This window comes from Brachionichthys hirsutus, unplaced genomic scaffold (genome assembly GCF_040956055.1).
Source record: "Brachionichthys hirsutus isolate HB-005 unplaced genomic scaffold, CSIRO-AGI_Bhir_v1 contig_574, whole genome shotgun sequence".
In the NCBI taxonomy this organism is placed as follows: Eukaryota; Metazoa; Chordata; class Actinopteri; order Lophiiformes; family Brachionichthyidae; genus Brachionichthys; species Brachionichthys hirsutus.
The window spans coordinates 64423-88566 of record NW_027180504.1 but is presented as its reverse complement, the minus strand read 5'-3'; the positions used below and the strand labels follow the sequence as shown (position 1 = coordinate 88566).

Sequence of the window (24144 nt, the reverse complement as noted above, 5' to 3'; positions counted from 1 at the left end):
ATGTAATTCAATTATCTATGCTCATATGAGAATGTCAGGATCCTAGTCTTTGTTTGCTTGTGTTTTTCTCCCGTTGGTGTGTGTTGGTCTGGAGCTGGGCGGAGTCAGTGTCACCACTCACCGGCACACCTGCCAGCCATCTGCAATCAAACCCCCTTCGTTCCACTCTGGATATAACATCGGCCCAGTTCACAGCTCATCGCCAGATTGTCTGCTTGCCTACACGTTCATGTTTTTTGCCGTGACTCCTCTGGACCCTGCACACCACTCCACCTGACCCAGCCTCGGTCCGTTCTGCCAACTCGCCCGGATAACCTCTGGACACCTCCCAAGACCCAGCCACTCCAACTTTCAATTAATAAACCCTTTTGTTTTTTACCACCAGCCATTCCGTCTTGTGTCTGCATTGTGGGTCCAGAGCTCAGTTCTTCATGACAGAGATATTTTAGGATTCTGTCCAACATTAGAGCAAAAACAGTTTCCTTCCTTGTAAAGAAAAACTTGCTCTATAAGTCTACAGGATGTTAGATGACTGATTCAGGCTTGGGAAAGATGTCGGCCACTGTCTGTTGCGTTTCGTAGCCTTCAGAAGATTTAATTTGCCATGCAATAACTCATGTTCATCTTTCTGTGTTTATCACAAAGAATGAAACGCAACGCATTCCTTTGTGAAAACACCACAAAACTCTTATTTATATGAAAGTGAACAAAACTGTAGCTGCAAGTTTCCATTGTGACGGTGGAGATTACCTCCAACAAGAACACGTGGTGATTGATGAGTTTGGTCATCCAAGAAACGCCCATGGACTGTCAGTAAAGTGCCACCCATGAGACTGCCCTTGGATGGGGAGACACCGGTCACCTCTGCATTAGAGACATAAATAAGTAGATAAGACGGACATAAAAGTGAATTTATAAATACTCTATTTATTGTAAATGGACTGCACTTATAAAGCGCTTTTTACAACTTTACATTAGGCCTCATGCAAGGAGCTGTCAGGCCCACTGGGGGCAATTTGGGGGTCAGTATCTTTCCGAAGGACACTTAAACATGTGGACAGTCGGGGCTCAATTGTGATTAATTGTAATCCATACCTGCATAGGTGTGAAACATGTGGAGCCTATTACTTCCTGAAACTTTGTAAATCTTCTTGTCTGGAAGAGATCTAGAAATTTTTAATTCAAAGTTAGTAATATTTTGTTAAACAATTTTAGTAAAAATTGAATGTGAATGTTGATCTGGAAGAAGAAGAAGAAATCAAACTGAAATTACTACAGAGACATGAGAATCAGACTCAGATTTAGAAGTAGTTCATTGCCATTGTCAGTGAGGGTTCACTGACTAGGAATGTTTCTCGGTGAAGTCGTGCTACATCTAACAGTAATGACAAAATACAAAAACCATACAAGTACAGACACATCACCATACAAACATTTTACCTTCCATAGTCTTTGTCAAGAATGTAACTGATATTTTGGTGTCCTGTTAGAAGCAACGACAATAAAAAGAACAATGAAAAAAAATTAAGAATAGTTTTTTGAGTTTTAAATGAAGTAAAGCAGCTAATAATGATCAAAACCAACTCACCCACATATGTCCCTGTCATTTTGCAGGACATGTGTCCCAAGTAAGAATATTCAGAGTCCAATTTTAGCAAATATCTTTAAAAAAAAATAGATACATTTTAAGGTTTAACACTGCTCCAAGAACATCTCATTCTATTTTGTTATGGCATTGTATCTGGTAAAGTACATACAGTTCATCTGAGTCTGGTTTAAGCAGCTCACACGGCATCCCTGCTGCGTAGACTCTGCAATAAATATGAACATTGATGGATGATTCACTAAAGAATTATCATGACTAATCTAGACATTGCATGATCAAACATCGAGCAAGAACACTGCAGCTGTATTCAATGTTTCATTCTTTTCGAATGTGCATTAACATTATTCTACTACTAATACGACTGAGTTTGTAACTTTCATTATCTCAGAGTTGAGCTCATTTTAAGCATCAGAATCATTGTGGGTGTGACTAACGTCTATACAGTAATATAAATATTCAAAATGCTTATCAATATTTCTACCTCAAAATCTTGACGTCGCGTTTATTGGATTTTATTCCATGGTGGATTCCATATACATCTGTGAAGAGTCGCCCTCGCAGGGTCAGCAAAGAGCCTGCAGAGATTTAGAGGCGGGTTAAATATATGGTTCAAACTGGATTGTATGTTGTACATGTAAGTAGCTGTACCTGGGGGGCCGCTGGATGGACTCAGTTCTCTGATAGTGGGTGTGCGATACCAGACAGTCTGAGGAGTGTCACATTAACAGTGAGAAATCCAAATGTGACAGCAGTAAATATTAACCTGTGCCGTAGTTATGTTGCACTTGCTGCAAACTTACATGAAAGCTGCAATGGTACCCCTTGATCCGGCCCCTGCATATGCTACTGTCAGGAAAGGGAACGCCATCCACGCTGACTTTGACCACATACTGACCCCTTGGCATGGCTCTGCAGTGGACCAAAGTGATCATTTTGGATTCATCGATACAGTCGTGAAGTGACTTTTTGTTTTCTAAGATATACATGTATTCAGCTCAGAATAGCTGAGTCTGCAGACATACCTGGTGTAACAATGGATCAAAGTGCCATGTGTTGAGTCCCTCTCCACATCACAGGGGACCGACAGGAAGTCCGAGACCAAGCTCACTTGATTGCCATCATTTTGATTTGTTTGATTCAGCAGGAATTGTTGCTTCTGGGCGAAACCTGGAAAAAATTGTGACAAAATTGTCAGGGTTTTAGTTGTGATCGTGTATGTTCCTGTTTGTTTCCTGTCTCTCTCCTGGCAGTGGCCGTGGCAGAGGATGAATGTATTACTCGCAGCAGTTGTTTTTTGGATTTCCTAGTATTTTTTTCCAGCTTGTTTTACCCGATTATTTACTGGTGGCTGTGATTTTTGGTTTCTGATTTAGTTTGGTTGAGTTTTGAACTTTTGGAACTTCCAGCCCATCCCCACCCCCATAAGTTACGTTTTTTGTTGAGCATCATTGAAAGACGCTAGAGCAGGGGCGTCAAAGTCAAATGGACGGAAGGCCAAATAAAACATTTAGCTCCAAGCCGAGGGCTGGACTGATTGAATGTTCATTGAAAAATGTTAAAATGTAGTCAAGCTGCTCTTTTAGATTGATGGACAGCTGGTCTATTCGCTCTGAACGGTGTTTCTGCTCAGGCTCACGTTTAAAAAGAGTTTCTTTTTTTCAGGGTAAACTTTGTCACAAACTTTAAGCATACAGTCTTTGATGAAATCCCCCTCTGTAAATGGCCGGGCTGATTTAGAGATCTCTTCACCAAAATAAAACTGCCCTTGACAACAGCCTGGCTTTGTGATTTGGCTTTTTTTGAACAGAGCCTGTTGAGATTTGAGGCCTTGCTTTAATTCCTCAACCTTCTGTAGCCTTTGTTCCGTGTCCATATTCTTGTTTTTGTCCGCGTGTTTCGTTTCATAAGGTCTCAGATTACACTCTTTCAGTCCCGCCACACAGAAGACACACAGGTTCTCCAGCTACCTCCATGAACATGGACTCCGACTCCCATCTTGTTTGAAACCCCCGGTTCTCAATGTCCACCTTCCGTTTTGCCATTTTTGATGGCATTGTGGGAAATGTAGTAAAAGAGCTGCGGGCCGGTTCTAATAACAAATCAATATCATCCCAGGGGCTGAAGAAAACCTTCTCGCGGGCCTCACACATGACTTTGACATGTGCGCTAAAGCATCGTATTGCCTCCATCTCCGCATCCTGGGGTTCTGTCCTCGTACCCGTAAATAACAAAAATATTCTCATTCATTATTTTCTGAATAAAGGATATAACTTTATTATATTTATTATATATAACAAAGATAATGGATTATTTCTTACAAAAGATGAAAAATACATTTGACATCCTAAAAATTTCGTGTTAAGAAACAAGCCTTTGTCTCATGCATGAAACAGTCCATAACTGCAGCTACTATTACACCAGGACAGTGCAGTTTAATCGAGTATGCCACAATTTATAAAATATGGTATCAGATGAAATGTAAACAAAAACCTGCACTCAATTAAGTATTTAAACACCAAATATATTACATTTATCTGCATGTCATTATCTGATCAAAGAATCAAAAAATCGAAGGAATTTAAATTGAACACTGCGGTGACCACAACGGTAACCCCTCTTTTGTGGATTTATCCCTTACCTGCTCCAAAAATGGTGATTTTTGTTGCTCCGTTGTAGCTTCCCATACGAGGAAAGATGAAGTCAACGCGCCCAGCACCTGAAATATAACTCCAACATTAAATTACATCTCTTTTCAAAGACAGGACGTTCTAGATTTTACACTTAATCGAAGTTGTCTTCTTACTGCAGCAGCACCACAGTGCGAGGAAAAGCACCGGTGGATTCAGTGGGGACATCCCGAGTTTTCCCACTGTCCACGAACGCCTCACTTGTCCGCTGTAGACGAATGATCTTTAGCTGCGGGGAAACGGTAAAATACTTCACTATAAATGTTTTAGGAATAATGTATATTGAAGGCTAATATAAGACAGCATTTTCCGTATTTCAGATTGTTTAGAGAAATATAATTAATTAGCTGAATGAAAAACATAAAAAACTAGATACGTTATACCTAAAACAAACACTGTTCAGAATAAATCATTTCATTATTCGTGAATTATATCAGCGTTTACAATGATATAAAAAAAAAATCACAATTTTGACTTACAAAATGTTACCTAATAAACCCTTTCATTATTATAGAAATTAAGTCATGTTAAGATATTAAAACCCCAAACTAAATATGTTTAATCAAGGCTTGCTTTGTATTTTCCAATTAGAATGATTCATCATGAGATTTATTGAAAGGTAATTTACCTGTTAGACGTGTCAGGTGTCGAGAAAGAGGCTGACACTGCCAGACAGAGCACTCGGTACTTATGAAGCTGCCTTGTGATGCTCCACCTCTGACCGGGTGGAGTTTGATGAGAATCTTCTTTATTCCAGTTTTTTTGTGTTTAACGGCGGCTTTGATGAGAATCGTAATCGTGACTTTAGATGAAAAGAGGAAATAACAAAAAAAAAGCAACAATGACGGAACGGCTTCATAAATAAAAAGTGATGCGATTATTACAATTTATCAATATCAATAATCAAAGAAACATCTCTTGTATGTGATTATTGTCCAAGAAAACAAATGACATTATAGATTTGTATGATGTCATGGTGCAGATTCAGGAGGAATAAAAAATAAAAATGCAAATACACTTCAAGTTACGCATCTCATTCTTATTTTTTTCTTACCAAAAACTTATCATTATCGCGCAAATGCACATATTGTACATGAATAGTATAATAGTGAATTCTAGTATACCTTGTTTATATAGTGGCTAAATATTAACACAATAATAATAAATGCTTTGAATTTTAGAATGTTATGACTGAATTCACTGTAATAAAGAGGTGTCAATATGGTGATGGTCTGTGTTAGAGGTTAAACATCCATGATCTCCGTCTTGGCTCAGATATGCTTCTGTTTACGAGAAGCTTGTTGTCAAGGAAAAGTACTTGATGACTTATCCTCCACGAGAACAACAATAGAGCCAAACAACCATTCACAGATAATGGTTGCTCTGATACTCTTCCCCTATTATTAGCTCAAGCCATCAGATTTCAACAGCTGAGAAGGTATCTCGATGAAACCAGAGATCATGATAACAGAAACACGATAGCAGTGTCCACTGGTTCAGCTTGTGATGGAAGATGTGAATCAGAATCAACAAAACAAATGAAACAAAATACTGAAAAAACAGACTGTTGAACGCCTGATTTAGCTAGAACCTTGTCCCCAGACTGTATCCTCTTCTGGAAACAACATAAAGTAAAACAACAATGGATAATAGGAATAACCACAAGTGGAGGAGTTCAAGTACCTCAGGGTTTTGTTCACGAGTGAGGGAAGGATGGACATGGGACCTTCTCATGTACACACATGTACTCTGTTTTACTCCTGCTCACCTTCATTCCTCTCTTTTCTAGAGCAGACCTCCACTTCTCTAGATTCTCCTCTACCTACTCTCACTGCAGATCACAATGTCATCTGCAAACATCCTATTCCAAGGAGCTTCCTGGCTCACCTCATATGTTAGTCTATCCATCACCATGGCAAACAAAAGGGGCTCAGAGCTGATCCCTGGTGCATCCCACCTCTACACTAAACTCCCCTGTTACTCCTAGTTGTAGGGAATTTCCGTATTAGATGGGATTCCACAACGTAATTACATGCCGACACCACTAGGAACGCACTACATTTAGTTTGGTGTTGTAATGACTGATTTCAATTGAACGCATCACATCAGTGACGTCACACACAACACACATAAACATGGGCTTAGATTGGCTGGGACAAAGTCCCGCCTTCAGGGGAAGGCCTGACTCGAGGACGAAGCAGGAAATGTCTTTATTCCGCCTTGGGACATTCACGAGACACATGGTGGAATCTCAGCGCTGATAATCCAAACTAACTTGTACTAATCTGCACATTATATAAATATCTTAATCTTGACCCAAATCCTCCTTATTGACTACGCACCCACAACGGAGAACAAAGTACCGGGAGAGGGTTAGGAAAAACCCTAACATACTACACACTTTACTGCTGTCGTACAACTGTCCTACATGTCCTGAACTACTCTGACATACTTCTCTGCCACTCCAGACTTCCTCATGCAGTACCACAGTTCCTCTCTCGACACCCTGTCAGAGGCTTTCTCTAGATCTACAAAGACACAATGCAGCTCCTCCTGACCTTCTCTGTACTTTTTATTTTATTTAACCAGGTAAGTCAATTGATAATTAATTCTCTTTTTCAATAACGACCTGGACCTAAGTTGCATGTTTTTGGTGGAGGAAGCCGGAGAACCCGGAGAGAACCCACGCAGACACAGGGCGAACCTGCGACCTTCTTGCTGTGAGGCAACGGTGCTAACCACTGTGCCACCATGCTGCCATACTTCTCCATTGCTAGCCTCAGTGCAAACATTGCTTCTGTGGTACTCTCCCTTCACATAAAGCCATAGTGCTGCTCGCAAATACTTACATCCTTAGTCTATAGTTTTTGCAACTATGTCTCCCTGCTTTTTGAAAATTGGCACCAGAACACTTCTCCTCCATTCCTCTGGTATCTTCTTTCCCTCTCAGATTGTATTTAACAACCCCATTAGAAACTCTTTGTTTGTCCAACGGGGTTTTGTTGGACAAACAAAAAGTGAAAAATATACACTGTTCTTGAGGAGAAAGTACAGTGGATTTATTTGTGCTCATTGTCTCAATCCCTTTCATCCAACCATAACCAAAAATTATCCTAAAGCACCAGGTTCTCATCAGTCCCTAGAAGAAAGTCTGGATCATCAAGTTCTCAGGAGATCTGAGGAAGAAGAGGGAGAGCATAGGGAGCGCCACAGACACTAACCCAGCAACCTCCACTGACTCAGAGACCTCTTGCTACCCAACATCGGCAGCACAAGACCCCCAGATCACCCCAAGCCCCCACAGCACCCCGAGAACGACCCTCGGGGCCCTACCAGAGCCACCTGCACAAGAACCAGCACAGTGCCCTAGAGCGACAGTCACCAACACAGCTGATGAAACCAAGGCCAGTGCAGCGGCAGGGGGCACAGCGGGCCGGAGCGATGCCCCACCTGCACCCAACTCCTCACCGCCCAAAACCGTGGAGACTAAACTGCCTACTTCAACAAGCTGCAAACGCTAACTCAACCTACACGCATCCGTACCTTCCAACCCTCCCGATCCCTAGACAGGATCCGGTGCGGACGAAGTGGATGGCCGGTTATTCACCATTCTGTTCAATGCTCTCAAAACAGGTATTCTCCACTTACTAAAGCCAATCATCAAACGCTACCAGCGTAAAAAATCGTACAGCTGTCAAATCGACCATCCGAGTCAGAGACAACATCCGTGTCTTTTCCAACCTGAGGATGGCGTCCAGGCACACGCATTGACCCTGATCGAAATGATGTACTTGTGACAGGGTCAGTGCCGCTGCCTCAGGAACAGCCCTGGGCTGGTTCTTCTGCGGGTAGCCCTGGTGGGGCTCCAGGGCTTGTGCTGTGCTTGTTGGGCCCGGGATGACAGCTCTTTCCTTAGGTGGAGGTTTCACGCATGCCAGGTACACCACACCAGCACCTTTTGAAACTCGATACGAGAGTTCCCTCCTGCCATCGGTCTCTTTTTTTTTTATTTTTTTTATTTACCTTGTCTGCATTCGTGCTCCACAGTGACGGACACAACGTCAGTCACTGCTGGAGTTCCATGCAATTTTTATTCTTATAGTGATTGTGACCGTCACCTGCCCTCTTGGCAGCCTAGCCTATTCCTATTTTATTGGTTTTATTACCTGCTTACCGCCGTAGAGGGCTGTGCACACCGCAGTGAACATACAACATGAACAAACACAAAGTGACAAATACACAGTGTTCTGAGAAGAAAGTGCAATGGATTTATTTGTGCCCCTTAATTCAACCCCTTCCATCCAATCATCACCAAGAGTTGTCCCAATACACCAGGTTCACATTCGTCTCTAGAGGAAAGTATGGATCACCAAGTTCTCAGATCTGAGGAAAAAGAGAGAGAGCATAGTGAGAGCCACAAGCACTGACCCAGCAACCTCCACTAACTCAGAGATCTGTGTGCAGGGTTGACTCTCTAAACGAGTTTTAATAGGTGCTGGAGTGGTGGATCTGGCATGCGTGAAACCTCCACCTAAGAACGGGGCAGCCATCCCGGACCCAACAATGGCAACATAAGCCCCCAGATCACCCCAAGCAGCTACAGCAACCCAAGAACGACCACCATGGCCCCACCAGAGCCACACGCAGAAGAACCAGTCCAGGGCCCGGGGGCGACTTACACCAACACAGCCGACGAAACCTAGGCCAGCGCAGCGGCACAGGGCACAGCAGGCCGGCCCGGCGCCCCACCAGCACCCAACACCACGCCCCCCCCCAACCACCCGCCCCCCTCCCAGCACCCTCCACCCATCCCACACACCCCCCCACAGTCCCCCAGCCCCCCCCACGGCCCAGCCCTCCCCCCACCCCCACCCCCCTCCTCCCCCCAGCCAACCAGGCGGGGGAAGGAGGGAGCCCGACCATAGTCCCCAGCCTCACCCATCCCACCCACAGGTGTCAGAGGGCCCAACCATGCACAGGGCCTGGATCGAGCGCCGCCCCCGACGCATCCCACCCATCCCCCATAATCAAGCCCCCAGGAAGGAGGGAGCCGCGAGGCCCCAGCGGGAGGCAGAATGCCGGAAGAGGAGATGCGGGGAGAGCGGGGAAGGGGGAGACCACGAGGGGAGAGGAGGGGAGGCGAAGGAGAAGGGAGAGGGGCGAGGGGGAGGCAGGACAGGAGACGAGACCAAGGAGGAGAGGGCGAGCGGGGGACGGGGAGGGTGGAGGAGAGAGATCAGGGAGGAGGGAGGGGAGGTGAGGGGGCCATGGCCACGCCAGGTCACCAGCCGGACCCCGTCCGCTACTACCAGCAGAGGAGTGACAGACTGCGCCAGCTCAGTGCCATCCCGAACGCATAGGCCAGCACCCCCGCATGGCAGCCTAGCGGAACACCGGCGGCCGCCCGAGAAGCATGCGCCACCCAGCAGAGACCCGAGGAGCCGGGTTGCACATATCAAGCCACGGGGACAGCCCCTGAAGAGTTAGCCCAGCATGCCAACAGCCCCGGAGATCAACCATTCTTGTGTGAAGAACATTGAGCTGGAGACTGGAGCTGAAACATAGAAAGTTAGAATGGCTGGGCGGCGATGTATTTCTGAGGTCCACTCGGTCCTGGATACAGAAAACAGAAACAAGCAGCATTACCATTTACATCGTTGTGGTGGCTTTCGCTAGCAGGCAGAATCAGGTTGCAATATTTATATTTAATGATTTAATAAAAGGAGACCAACTTTCTGTAAAATATTTCAAATATTTTTTATTTATTTTTTGGAAGCAGAGATTTTCTCCATTGATATGTGTTCTATGAGGAGATTCAACCAGTGATTGATGTTTAAAGACTGTTTATTTTTCCAGTTAATGAGGATTGTTTTCTTGGCGATGGCGAGGGCTGCGAGTGTGGGGTGCGTATGTTTCTTAGAAATAACGATTTCTGCCAAGTCACCGAGTAGACAAGTGATCGGAGATAAAGGGAACGTACAATCTAAGATGGACGACAGTTTATGTGATACTGCGACCCAGAAATCCTGGACGGGTGAGCACAACCATATGGCATGGAAATAAGTGTCAGCAGTATTTTGGGAGCATTGAGAACAGATGTCAGATTCGGAGAAGCCCATTTTCTTCATCATATACTGAGTAATGTGTGTTCTATGAAGGATCTTATACTGGATGAGTTGAAGATTTCTGTGTTTTGTCATTTTAAATACATTTTCACAGATTTGTGTCCAAAAGTCATGATCTAAGGTTAGTGACAGATCCGTCTCCCATTTTGAGATGGGAAGAAGTAACGTATCTGTGCTTGAGAGGAGTTTATAAATCTTAGAAAGGGTCTTTTTAACTGTCGGGGAAATCTTTGTGACTTCCATAACAAATACAGGTGGCTGAGGTGGGCCCCGGAGCGTTGGAATTCTTTTCTTAATTGTATTCATTACCTGAAGATAGTAAAGGAAATTTCCGCTTCCGAGTTCATATTTTTGGAACAATTTTGTAGATGACATAAACGTATTGTCATGAAAGAGATGATGGAGTTGAGAGATTCCCTTCTGTTCCCACATACCTACATGGAAAGGTTGATTGCTAGCCTGAAAGTCAGGGTTATTCCAGATTGGAGAGAACATGCAGGGTTCCAGTTTAGAATTTGTAACCTCTAACGCTTTCCACCAGGCGGACAAGGTGGAAGAAATCATCGGGTTTTTAAAACAGTTATGCCGTTTAATGGTTGTTGTGATAAAGGGGAGATCTGCGAGTCTAATATCCTTGCAGTCCTTCTGTTCCAATTCTAACCAGTAATTAGAGTCTCTATTCGGGTGCATCCATAGTACAAGATATTGTAGCTGGTTAGCCAAGTAATAATTCATAAAATTTGGGGCTTCCAGGCCTCCTTTAGATTTACTCCTCTGAAGGGTAGATAGACTGCCATCGGTCTCTAAGTCTGGGTCTGCCTTACTGCATTTCCCAATGCCATTTTTACATCTATGCGCTTCTTCAAGCCATTTTGACGCTTCCTCCGATCCTGCTTTTTCTTGTCATTTTCATGTTTATTTTCAGATTTTATTTTAATCACTAAAGTTGTCCAGGGTTGATCTTCCAATTTTCTGTTAAGGCCATGTTGTTTGATCAAAGTATCTAATTTAGGGGCTGAACTGGGATGTTTATTTTCCATGCATTTTGCATCTCCTTCTAATTGCAGTTTAGTACTATTATTTCCCATTTTCTTTTAATTATTTATACATGAAATGCCACATCCTATGGGGCATGATGTTTGACCTGGCCTTTCACTGGGTGTTCTATCACAGAGTTACAGATCAATTTAGACTATCCAGTATCGTCACCAGCTATCCTTTATGAATGTGTTGTAAAAGTCTTCCCCAGTGAGTGTCGCACTTTGGCACCTTGAGGTTTGAGACCGTCCAGCCATACGTTGGCCCCGGGAGATTTCAGGTTGTTTTACAATTTCAACTTTGACTAATTCCATTCACTCACAGATGCATTCTGACAGGTTTTGACAAAGAGACAAGAAACTAGATACCAGAAATTTTACTTGCAGCAAGAAAGACACTAGTAACTTCTCTTGTAAGGGACAAGAAGGCAGTGCACTCTGGATCGCAGCTCCCCACATCTCAAAGAAACAGTGCCTTTTTTCCCATATTTATCACAGATAAGGGTGGTTACATAAATAAATCACACAGTCTGAAGGATGTAACCTTGAGAAAGAGATAACTTGCGACCGGTTTCAGCCGGTAACCATAATCAACAGTTTCACACAGAAAACACACTGTTTGGTCAGTAATCTTCCATACAGCACATTCAGCATTTATTCACACTACAATAGGAATCTTCACACTTTAGGTTATACTTGATTAAAATGAACATACTTGATAGTTTTAGAATATGAATTAATTATAACATATACATTTTCCCAACAGATTCACAAATGTCTAAAAATCATAAAATATTATTTTGTGATTATTTTGAGGTTGTACAGTGAGAGGTTGTATATAACACAAGTGTTGATAATCATTTTCCATCAATTTCTCATGACAAATGATACATTTGGATGTCTGGCAATGACGTCTGTTTTCTCCACTCGGTGTATTCAAGTACACTCTGCCACATTTTGACTGAGGCAAAAAACGCCATCAGATCCCTCCTTCCGAACTCTGTATCTCTGCAGACAGGAGTCGGGTCTGCAGACGTGACCACACGTCTGACACAAAACTTGCATGCCTGCTTCCTGTGTACAGACGGGTCCACTCTATATTCAGACACCCCTATATTCAGATACTTTTTTCCTCTATGTTCAGACACCCCTAAGTTCAGGCACCTCTGTTCAGACAGTACAGAACATTTCAACCTATTTGCACCACTATGTTCAGACACCCCTGTATGGTATTGTGAATTATTATAATCTTGTAAAATTTAATGAGTTTTGTTACAGGTATATACTGTTTTATGAAATAATTCTTTAAATCATTAGTTAGATTAATTTGCCACTTTGTCATGTTATGATGATTGACAATATAGTTCGGTAAAGTTGGAAGGATATTCACAGATTTGGACTTCCGGCATCAATAACTCATTGAAGAGAGACACTACACAGATATTCAATAACACTACAGTGTCTAAAAGTTAAGTTATTGAATATATGTGTAAACACTGGCAGGATACTCTAGATTTGGTCATTGCATTCGGTGTCTCTGGCATCTGTGCAGCCATGCCGACAGAGACAGAGAGTGTGTGTCTGCTGTAAAGACCTTCGTTTTATTTCTGCAGCAGTCCATGGTATAATTATTAGTTTCATATTAACGCTACTTTGGTTCTATGTTAATTACAGATGAAATCCATAAATAAATTTTAAAAACCAAGTGGTTAAAAAAAGGTATTGTTTTTTCTTTGGCAGTGCTATACACTTGCATGCCACTCCATGTAAGTATTGCTTATTTTATTCCACTTTCTCTTTGCACATTTTGTGAATGTTTAACTGGACAAGAGTGTTAAGGCATCACAGAGCAAACAGTATGGATTGACACAGGACGAGCATGGGAGACACTAGGTGCGTTTACATGGACACATTTAATCAGATTAAAAAAAGGACATGAAGCAAAAATGCTTCATGTACACACCCAAATCAGATTAGTCTGACCCATTCAAGCTCAATCCAATCAAAAAGACACGGCGGGTATAAGGCAGAACTGGTCAATATCTGAGACAAACATGTTACCGGAGATATGAAAGGAGAAAACTAAGAGCGCAAACGGGGAAAACGCGCAAAGTAACGCTAACGTTTCAAGCAGTAAAGGGCGGAGCGATGTTTTGTTTACAACGGAAGTCGCTACGGCTTCTTCTTCTTCTACTATTTCCTGTATATTTGGTATAAATTGCGCATGTCAAAATATTTTTTCCCGTTCGAAAGTGTGATGCAGAAACGCGCAAATCCTAATCGGATCAATATTTTTAGGGTCCATGAACACAGTGCATCCGATCACAATTTTACTCTGAACTCTAATCGGATTAAATAAATTCTGTCCATGTAAATGGAGCCAATGCCAATAAAATAATCCAGTAACTAGTGTTCTGGTGATGGAATGATGGAATGATGGGTTACAGGTGTGTCTGCTTGGATCAGCCTATCGGTCCTCTGCCACGCTCCCTGCCGAGAGGGAATGAGAGAGAATGAATGCAGAGAAGTACCAGGAACAAAAATGATTAATACAGCTATCAGAACTCAAACCCTTACAAAGAGAGCGTTCATATTTTTGTGCCCCAAATTTTTCATCACTCAATTACGATTTATTCTATTGCTGTTTTTTTTCCAATTTGCTTTTGATAACTGTCGTTACAAGAATCATTCATCTTCAGCCACAGGTCACATGTCTGCTGAAACCTATCCCAGCTGGCTATGGGAGAGAGGCGGGGTTAGGGTTCGGGTTAGATGAGATGCCACCTAATCGCAGGGCAGACATCTTTTGTCATTCCACAACATTGCATGAAGCCATTTGGATCCATGATTTAAGGTTATTTTAAGTTGATTAAAATCATCACCAGGACCTGCTGGCAATAATTAGTTGAAATATTTAATGACAAAAAAATATTTATTTTTAGGTTTTGCAGGTTTTAACCAATATCGTCCACCAGCTCCACTGGATAGTTTATATTGTTATAGTAAGAAGTAATTAAGAGGTAAAGAATAAAATGTTAAACCTACGTAAAGTTGTCAGGTTGATTGGCAAAAGGCGGGGGCAGTGCGGCTGGAGGTGGTTCAATGCAGCTGGGGAAGAAGCAGCGGTAGACCTTAAAGTTGACCTGCGTGTCAACCAGAGAGCGGTCAACGCTGTCCCGGCGCAGACGCTGGCTCGTCCTCCCAGACACTGCACGCACAGAACAATATAAAATGCAAAGAATCACTCAATCATTAGATACACGCCTGAACGCTTTCTGCTAAACCATCAAGGGCATGGATTCTATGGACACACACACTGTGACATGGCCTTCACACACTGATAATGGCATCACCACTGAAGAAAATGGCAATAATCACATCAATTTACCATGTTTATGCTCATAGCCAGTATTTGTGAACGTTTTGGGCTGTGAATTTATAATTTATAGGCCGTAAAACCAAAACAAAACACAAATGACATGAACGTTGGAAATGGAAAGCGCGAGACATGACACTAGGACGTAGCTACCAAATAGGACAGGAATAATCAAACATTTCATACAGTATCCATATTAAAGTGTGCCTAACCAATGTAGGAGAGGACATTGGAGGTCTTGTTGAAGTACCAGTCCCCGTTGCTGTTGCTGAATGTCAGCTGTGCTGAAGAGCCGTTCCTGTCATCGATGATGTGGACCCTGTCTACACTCTGGGTGAAGTTGTGGCTGATGATCACATATTCATCCGGCTGTGTGGACAAAAAAGTTGAAGGAATAAAACCTCAGTATGAACAAACAAAATTGAGTATACAGTAGTCCCTCGATATAATGCGGTTCATCTTCCGCGACTTCGTGGAGTTTTAATGCAATTTTTCAGAATTTATTTTTTGCACTTGAAATGGCGCAAGGACGAAGGCACGGTCGGAGGAACTGTGAAATACGCATGAGTTGCTATTAATAACTTCTCATGTGTTCAACCTCGTAGGTTAATCATTAAATTTAAATTTGTTATTTCTAAAAGCTATCATGTTTATTTGTTAAGCGTTTGTTTTATAGCGCTCTTATTCTCTGTGTAAAAAGAGGCTTTTATTTTGTAGGAGCATAAACGTCACATCCCTTTTAGGTATTGTTTCTTCCTGTTGATATATGTAGCCGCTGCCGTTCCGCTGTGCTAAGCTATCCAGTAAAGCAGCATGAGAGGCTAAAGACAGCACGAGTAGAATATTTGTTCTTCTGCACTCCAAGCAGCTCTTTCCTCGACCTGCACGCCTTAACATTATTAACAGGAAAACGTTTACTGTACGTACTATATATTTATATTTCTCAAACAAATGTTTAGTTCTGAAAACGGGTTTTGATCTTTGGTTTCATTCTATAATACTGAAACAATCTATGAAGATTAATGCCTGACTGTTAAATGTGTATAAAGTGTGTGGTGAGGGGTTTTACAGCCTTAAACTAGAAAACGACAATCAGAGATTGCAGACCCTCGGCTCCAAAAGACTATTGGATCTTGTGAGACAGTAAACAGGGCTTCCGGATCAGAGGGGCCAAACCTGCGCTAGCTTGCTGCTCCGGTACATACTACAGGACACCTTCTGGACTCTTTTTCCCATCATGCCATTCGTTTCCCTCCCTCTTAAAGTGACAGTTTACAGCACAGGCACAATTCCAGATGATTCTAGAATCTGGATCCAGATCCGGATCAACGCCATTGTCAGGGAGGACCGAGCCACGGACAGAACCTTGCTTGTGTAAAAATTTCAAGTTGATTGGGTTACTAGTTTTTGAGTTATGCGCTCAGACAGACAAGCAAACAGACAGACAAACATACAGACATACAAACGGACCCAATTGCAATACCCTCGCTTCCTCTTTGGCGAGGGCAAAAATAATTCTAGAATCTGGATCCAGATCCGGATCAACGCCATTCACGGGGAGGACCAAGCCACGGACAGAACCTTGCTTGTGTAAAAATTTCAAGTCAATTGGGTTACTAGTATTTGAGTTATGCGCTCGGACAGACAAACAAGCAAACAAACAAACAGACAGACAGACAGACAGACAGACATACAAACGCACCCAATTGCAATACCCTCGCCTCCGCTTCGGCGAGGGTAAACATGTATGTACATGTATAATAATTGAAAAAAATAAAGATCGCTACATTGCGGGTTGTTTTTCGAAGGTAACCCCCACGGAAAATGAGAGACTACTGTATTGCTAATTTTTTATCACACATTGTTCATTTACCTTGAAGCCATAGAATTTTGCATTATAAGTGATGTTGGTGATATGACCCGAGTTCTTAAAGTACAAATTGTATGTTGTTTTTGAGGGCAGCAGAGACATCCAGCAAAATCCATGAGTGAGTTTCTTCTCCAGATGTGGAATCACACTTGAACCTGTATGAGGGAGTTTAATAACAACAAAGACAACAGTCTTAATGTAATTAATGGTCTTCTTTCTATAAAAGATTTACATATTACAGCTGTATTTTTTTTATATTCATTATCTGAAAATTCTAGCTGTTAAAGAAAAAATCTGTTTACATTTCATTACACTCTACTATGGAAAATTTATCAGATGTTTATATATCTCCTTATTTACAGTTATAAATGCTAAACAATGGCTAAAGTGAAGTGGTTGCATTTTTGGTTCAACTGAAGGCAGGAAACGGGCTGCAGAAGTCTTAATCTCACTTTTTCAGTAGTCGCCACAGCAAATGAACCTTCGACACTTCACCCTGTCCTTTGCATCCTTTCACTCTTCATTTCTCCACAGTCTGTTTATTAAATTACATTTTGATGGGCTGACATTGCTTGTAATGACACTATGCCTGGATTGTTATCACACAAAAGAAAATAAAGATGATGATACTTTGGTGTCGGCAAAGATTTGGAAGGGCTCACCAGCCCACAGTGACATGTTTCTGGAAATCACGTGTCTTCTGATAAGCTATTCCAGACCGTAGCTGCATTGCATATTAAAATGTTTCCATTCTGTTTGGTTGAATTTCTAGTTAGAGTTCGATTTATTTTATTGTTGCTGTTTTTTGGGGGGGTTGGGGAGTCACAAGCAACCTTTTCATTATTTACCACAATTCAAACTAATGTTCACTAGAGGTCAGCGATGGATGCAGATACAACTTTGCTTTGAAAGCAATAAGAGAGTATTTAATAAGTACCATGTTCGTTGGTTATGACAACATCCTTCCACTCCAGAGCGCTTGGAGTTGGTTTATTTAATGCCAAACGATGTAAGTTGACAGTGTGGTCGCAGACAGCGGCGGGGAAACCCACGCTGAATTCAGGGCTCGGGGAACAGTGAGCACGGTCCAGCAAGGAGCTCATAGGCACGACTTTATGGTCAGGTTTACCTGAAATGATCAAAATGAACAGCACCCAGTTCAACATGATAATAAAAACAATAACTGATTTTCATCAAATATCAAATAAATAATGATATAAAATGTGCTGAACTGTATTGTTAAAATGTTATCTGACAACCAAATATATCAATCTGAAGACAGAAACCTCCCATTCTTTTTATTACTGATATATGTATACACTCCTGGAAATAGTTCTTAACAAATGAATTATTCACTCGTTTCTGAGAGATGTTTGTTGAACTGCTCAAACCCGGAAAATCCTGTACAAGGAAATAATCGAGAGAAAAAAAGTATTTATGGAACCATAACAAATTTCCCCCTGCAAAAAATCATGAATTTCCATACTTGAGCGTATTATTTTTGCTACACTCTGCATTTTTGTGTGTGCAAAATTCAAATGTATGTGTCTGATTATATACCTACAACAGGTTTTTCAAGAAAAAAATCTTTATCTTATGTAGAAGTTTCAAAATCCTGACAAATCAAGTGTATCAAATATGATACAATTGAGTTTAGGTAATCTTTTAAAAAAATATAAATGTTTAGCTGCTTTTACAGGTCTACATTCATAGGCTTAAAGCTTAGTGTGTAAAACAATTTTAATTTAGCTAAAAATGCATTTTTCTTTTGTCATTGCAATAGTCAATTTGTACCAACTATTACAGTACTGACAAAATGACAACATTGGTGGAGGTCCTATGGTCAATGGAATAGTACATTTTTGCCTGCTACTAATGACAAAATGACAACAGGACCTCCTTGGTTGAAGTCTTAGCAGTCAAATAGATTGAATATTAATGAGAGAAATATGAGTACCTGTCAGGGAGCCATCAATGTCGAGTAGCCATGCTTCATGCTCCCGCCTGAAGAAAACCTTGTTCTGTGAGTTGAAGAACTTCAGCTGTCCATATCTGGATGACCAGCCGCCACAATGGTCTGTGCAACTCACATCAATGGAGGTAAACCCGATGGCTGAACACTTTTGCCGATTGAAGTTGATGAATGTTGTGTTAAGGACACTCAGGCCATCGTCTAAAGGCACAATGACACCTTGACTTGTGCAGTGCTCCTCTCCCAGCCCGAGCTCATCAACGTGACTCACGATAATGCTGTCGAACACTATTGCTCCTGCATCTAATCCAAAACTTGTCACTGCAGAAGAAATCAGGTGATTGGCTTCAATACCAGCTTTCGCATTGTTGAGCATGACAAATTGTTTGAACTGCACAGCACTGGCGTTAACCCACTCAGCACCTTTCTCACAGTTCCAGGTGGTGAGGAAGGAGAAGACGGCAGGTTCCGGGCTTTTGGAGTGGCAAACCCCATCCTTCATGGGGAAATAATCCTCAAAGATCCAAAGACCAAACCAGCCTTGTGAGTGTACAGTGTTGTTATAAAATTCCCCCAGGGGAATCATCTCCAGGCAGATGTTTCTGTCAAAAGATGCACCCTCGGGATGCTCGTGCATGCGGTACAAGAAGCCAAAGTGAGTCCCTCCTGCAGCGGCATTGTGTCGGATGATGTTGCTGGCATGGGTGGACCAGTAGGCAGCAGGGGTGATGTCATCGTTCAGCAGGCTGGTGCTTTGTTTGACCGACACTGCCAGGTTATACTGGATGATGTTCTGTGTCTCAATGCCATCCTCCATGAAGAAAGCATTGCCCCTGATGTTATGAACGACATTGAACTCCAATAGTAAATTGTGAGTGTCATGGATGTTTACTGCCCTGTTGAATGTTTCATGGATAGCACAACCCCTCACATATGGTTGATTGTTAATGTCTCTCATCCGATGAAAGCGGATGGGATAACGTCCGAATCTAAAGGCCTGTCCGGCATGGAAAACCTGTGAGATAGCAGAAAGACTTGTTTGCACTCCATAATAAAAAAGGTACAACTACCGCTGATCAAAACAGAGCAATAATGGGCAGTGTAGAATAACAGAAAACTAGGTTTCAGATGAAATTTTAAAAGCATTGCACCTCAACATATTCTATTCTGCCAACTGCAAGATTCTGTAACATGATGCTGCATCCAAACTGGTCTGCTCCGATTTCCTCCCCAAGCTTTCCTTGGAAACAAGTTTGGGTTGCAAATTGACCTACAACAAAGTGACAGAATATGCCTTAATATTACATGAACATACTGACATTTACTAATATATATATTATTATCTCATAATACGTACAAGGTATGTGATGGAGTCAAGCCTTCAACATGCATTATATATTTTTTTAATGAAATGATCTGGATTGTTTAATTACCTTTTTCGGCCAACATAGTTACCACTTCACTCCGCCCAGATATGGTGTTAACATCGGAGTCCACCAAACAAGTCATTCTGCTGGAACAGACTGCCCCCTTAGAGAACCGGATTGATGAGGCAAATGAGCCCAAGTTTGCCAAATACTTTGAGCTCATTGCAGTGCTGGAGCAATGGCTGGAAAGCCCGCTGTGAGCCAGTTGAATTCAGGTGCAGCGGTTTCGCTGGACATTCACTTCAGAGAGTGCTCAAACTCCTTGGAGTTAGAGGGTGTATGATGATTAAAGACCCAAAACACCCAGTGACCCCTGGTTTATCACTGATGGCGTGTCCAAGAATCATTGTAAGGTGTATTAAAGTTCTGTCACATCTGGCCCAGCCAGTGACTTCCAGGAAAGTCTGGAGGACGTCCATGAAAAGAGTGGTGATGGCTAAAGAGACAACGGACAGCCCGGAGAGACAGCAGCTTGGGTTGGAAAGGTTAGCCGCCCAACCTACAGCTCCCGTGAGGGAGCACCTAAACTTGCTATGAAAAATCTACAGGAAAAACCCCAAGGGATGTCCGTGAGGGAGGGAGGATGAGCATCCCAAACAGGACGGATTTACTGGCAACGACCCAAGCAAATGGACAACAGATTCCGAGCACAGTCTGCATATGCGGCAAAGTCTGCAAAAACCCAAGCAGTCTGAAGATCCACCAGACAAAGATGGCCTGCCTCGGGAGTAAACAAGTGAAGCGACGCTCAGGGGGCGGCAGCTGACGCAACAGTCCTTGATGCACCAACTGCAGATTTTGGTCAGATGGAGGAGGAGCCAGGTTTGGAGTCCCCCCACAGCACCCGAAACCTCCAAGAAACACTCGTCCCCCCACAGCACCCGGAACCTCCAAGAAACACTCATCCCCCCACCAAGCAGGAAATTTGAACATCGTCCCGTAAAGTGGCCTGTTGCCAACAGCAAGGAGTGGACCAAGCTGGGTGAGGACGTAGATACGAGCCTGAATGCCATCTCGAAGGGCAGTGCTGACCAGAAACTCCAAACCATATGCTACCTCATAATGAATACAGGAGCTGAGCATTTTGGAGTGGAACAAATGTGAAGAGCAAGCAACCCAGCAAAGCTCATCCAGCTGGAAGTCAAGATAAACCAGCTGAAACAAGAATTGGAATACTTGAGGTGCCAGTTCAAGGCAGCCAAGGCAGAGGAGAGGCCTGCCCTGTCGGACTGAGTTGATTATATATAGAGTCCGGGCTGATGAGAGATGTGTTGCAGGTGATGAGAGGACCACAGGGGACAGGAATTAACTGATTGCAGGAGGTGGATCTGAGATGACAAGGGAAGTTGGTGTGGAAAGGACACAGGCCCGCCTCAAGCTGTGATATATTGGGCCTAAAGCAAAGCGGCCACCTTGCCTGCCCCGTAGAAGAGATCAACATCATCTCAATACCACCTTCAGTGACACTTCAAGAGATCAAGAGCTTGGCCCTTGCAAGGCACTGGTGACACCTCTAGCAACAGTCCCCCAATTCAATAGGTCTGCAACCACCCTGGCAGAGGTAAAATAAGCTGTCACAGCCGCAAGATCTGGCTTGGTTGCCGGCCCCAGCACCGTACCTTACATGGTCAACAAGCAGTGTCCACGGCTTCTCAAACAGCTGTGGAAGATCTTAAAGGTGATCTGGCAGAGAGGGAAAGTCGCCACCCAGCGGAGGTATGCCGGTGGCATCTGGATCCCGAAGGAAGAGAACTCTAGTAGCATCCAGCAGTTTCGTATAATCTCAGAGCTCAGCATTGAGTGCAAGATTTTCTTTAAGTTTGTGTCTAAATGACGAACAGAGTTCCTCTTGAAGAATGCCTACATAGACACCTCTGACCAGAAGGGGGGAGTTCCGGGAGTCCCTGGAGCATACCGGAGTTGTGACACAGCTGATCCAGGAGGCAAAGGAAAGCAAAGGAGACTTGGCAACCCTCTGGCTTGACTTAACCAATGCCTACGGTTCTATCCTGCACAAGCCTGTCGAAACAGTACTGACAAGACACCAAGTTCCTCAGAAAATCTGCAATCTCATCATGGACTATTACAACAACTTTTGCACAAGAGTCTCCTCAGGCCAAGTAACATCTGCCCGACAATAAGAGATTTTGTGGACAATGTAACAGTGATGGCTACATCTGGTCTTGGGTGCAGGTGGCTCCTTCAGGGGCTTGAAAAGCTCATCTCATGGGCAACAATTAGATTTAAGCCAGCAAATTTAAGGTCTCTGGTTCTGAAAAAGGTTAAGTGGCCAAACATTTCCGCTTTACACTGGCAGGGACCAATATTCCAACAGTGACCAAAAATCCTGTTGAGAGCCTGGGTAAAATCTTTAACAGATCCCTGAAGGATGCAGCAGCAGACCAAGAATGACTTGTCACCTTGGCTTACAGCCATCAACAAATCCGGTCTCTGAGGAAATTTGAAGGCCTGGAAGTGCCAGCAGTCCTGCCTTAAATTCTCTGGCCACTATTAGTCTACAAGGTACCGATGACCGTGGTAGAGGCACTAGAGAAGACCATCAGCCAGTTTCTCAGGAGATGGCTGGGGCTCCCTCAGTCCTTAAGCAGCATTGCCCTGCATAGCCATTCCACCAAGCTGCAACTCTAAATACTAAATACTTTTTATTGATTTGTCCCTCCCTTTCAGTGGACTAAAAGAAGAGTTCAAAGTCACCCACTCCAGAACGGTGATGATGTACAGGGACTCGGCAGATGTCAAGGTGTCCTTGACAGGAATCCTGGTTATGACCGGGAGGAAGTGGCAGGCACAAGACTCCGAATCTCGTTGTATATCCACTATGCAATGACAATAAAGGCTTTCTAAGCTGTTAGCAGAGTGGAGACAAAGGTGAGGCATAAAACCTTGCTTGGAACCATATCAATGGGGAGGGCAGGCCTTGGTAGCTTTCCTAAGCCACGCTACGACCATACCAGTGGAAAGGAGAAGCGGCAACTGATCCAAGATAAGATCCGTGCAGAGGTGGAGGAAGAACTTTGCAACAAGATGGTCGGCATGTCCAAAAATCACCTGCGCAGAGCTATGGAGAGCTGAACCTCTGCGCACAAAGTTCCTCATACAATCGGTCTACCACGTCCTCCCAAGCATGGCCAACCTTCACACTTGGGGCCTGGCAGACACTCCTGAGTGCAAGTTGTGCCCGAGTAAAAGTTTATAAAAGTACACAATCTAGAAATAAGCCTCCACGGAATAAAATGCTAATTACAGTATATGGCGTATATGTGAATCTAAATTTGTTCTCAGTTTGAGCATGTAATAACTTCTCTCACAACAAAGATGCTATGTCTGATATTTTCTATTTTTACAGGACATTCAGAGCAGAGTTAAGACCAATAAAATTCAAATATTATCATAATCCACTGAAATACAGAACCTGGGCTAAACTCATTGGGACAGGCATCAATCTTGTCTTTCCATTCTTGGTTTTGAGAGCCTTGTACCACGATGTTCCTGGTGAGGAGACCCACTTCAGCTCTGCCTCCAAAGTTTGTACCATCAGGCAGCGTGACTGTCACCCCGAGATGAGTGTAAGCGAGAGGTTCGGTCAGCGTTATTGTGTTGCCGTCAGACGACACGGCAGCGATTGTCCTCTTTTCATTCTCTCGCTGGCTATGTCTGGAAAGAGCATAAATGGCATTTACCACAAATAAACCTCCACACATTTTTATTGGTACCAGAAAGTAGAGCTCTTGTTTATTTGTTGTTGTCTTCATTTTATTTAATGCCCTGTTTTACTAAAGGCATCTTAAAATAATCCTATTCAATATTTAATTTGTACTTCCCATAATTCAGACAATAATGTCATTGGGCTGCTACACCAGTTAACATGAGCGCTCTAGCTAGTTTTTCGGGTGTTCCTCATTTCCCTGTTTCTGCTTTATTTAAGGGAAACAACAAATTTAATAAGATACTAAAGGTTCAAAATATTTTTTCATACCTAGATAATTATTAGTAAGGCTATATCTTGCTGGCTGCAAATAGCTA

The 24144-nt window shown here is 42.9% G+C and overlaps 1 protein-coding gene across 1 annotated transcript in view; it reads right to left on the bottom strand.

Moving 5' to 3' along the window:
• Positions 1-7432: 7432 nt before the first annotated feature.
• Positions 7433-24144, bottom strand: part of LOC137915687 (fibrocystin-L-like) — a 49023-nt gene continuing 32311 nt past the window's right edge. The window contains exons 46-53 of the mRNA XM_068758827.1: positions 23534-23775; positions 19825-19943; positions 18659-19688; positions 17639-17830; positions 16705-16856; positions 15044-15200; positions 14501-14663; positions 7433-7469 (exon numbers count right to left, since the gene is read on the bottom strand). Of these exons, the coding sequence (XP_068614928.1) occupies positions 7433-7469; positions 14501-14663; positions 15044-15200; positions 16705-16856; positions 17639-17830; positions 18659-19688; positions 19825-19943; positions 23534-23775 (2092 nt within the window). The remainder of the gene's footprint in view (positions 7470-14500; positions 14664-15043; positions 15201-16704; positions 16857-17638; positions 17831-18658; positions 19689-19824; positions 19944-23533; positions 23776-24144) is intronic.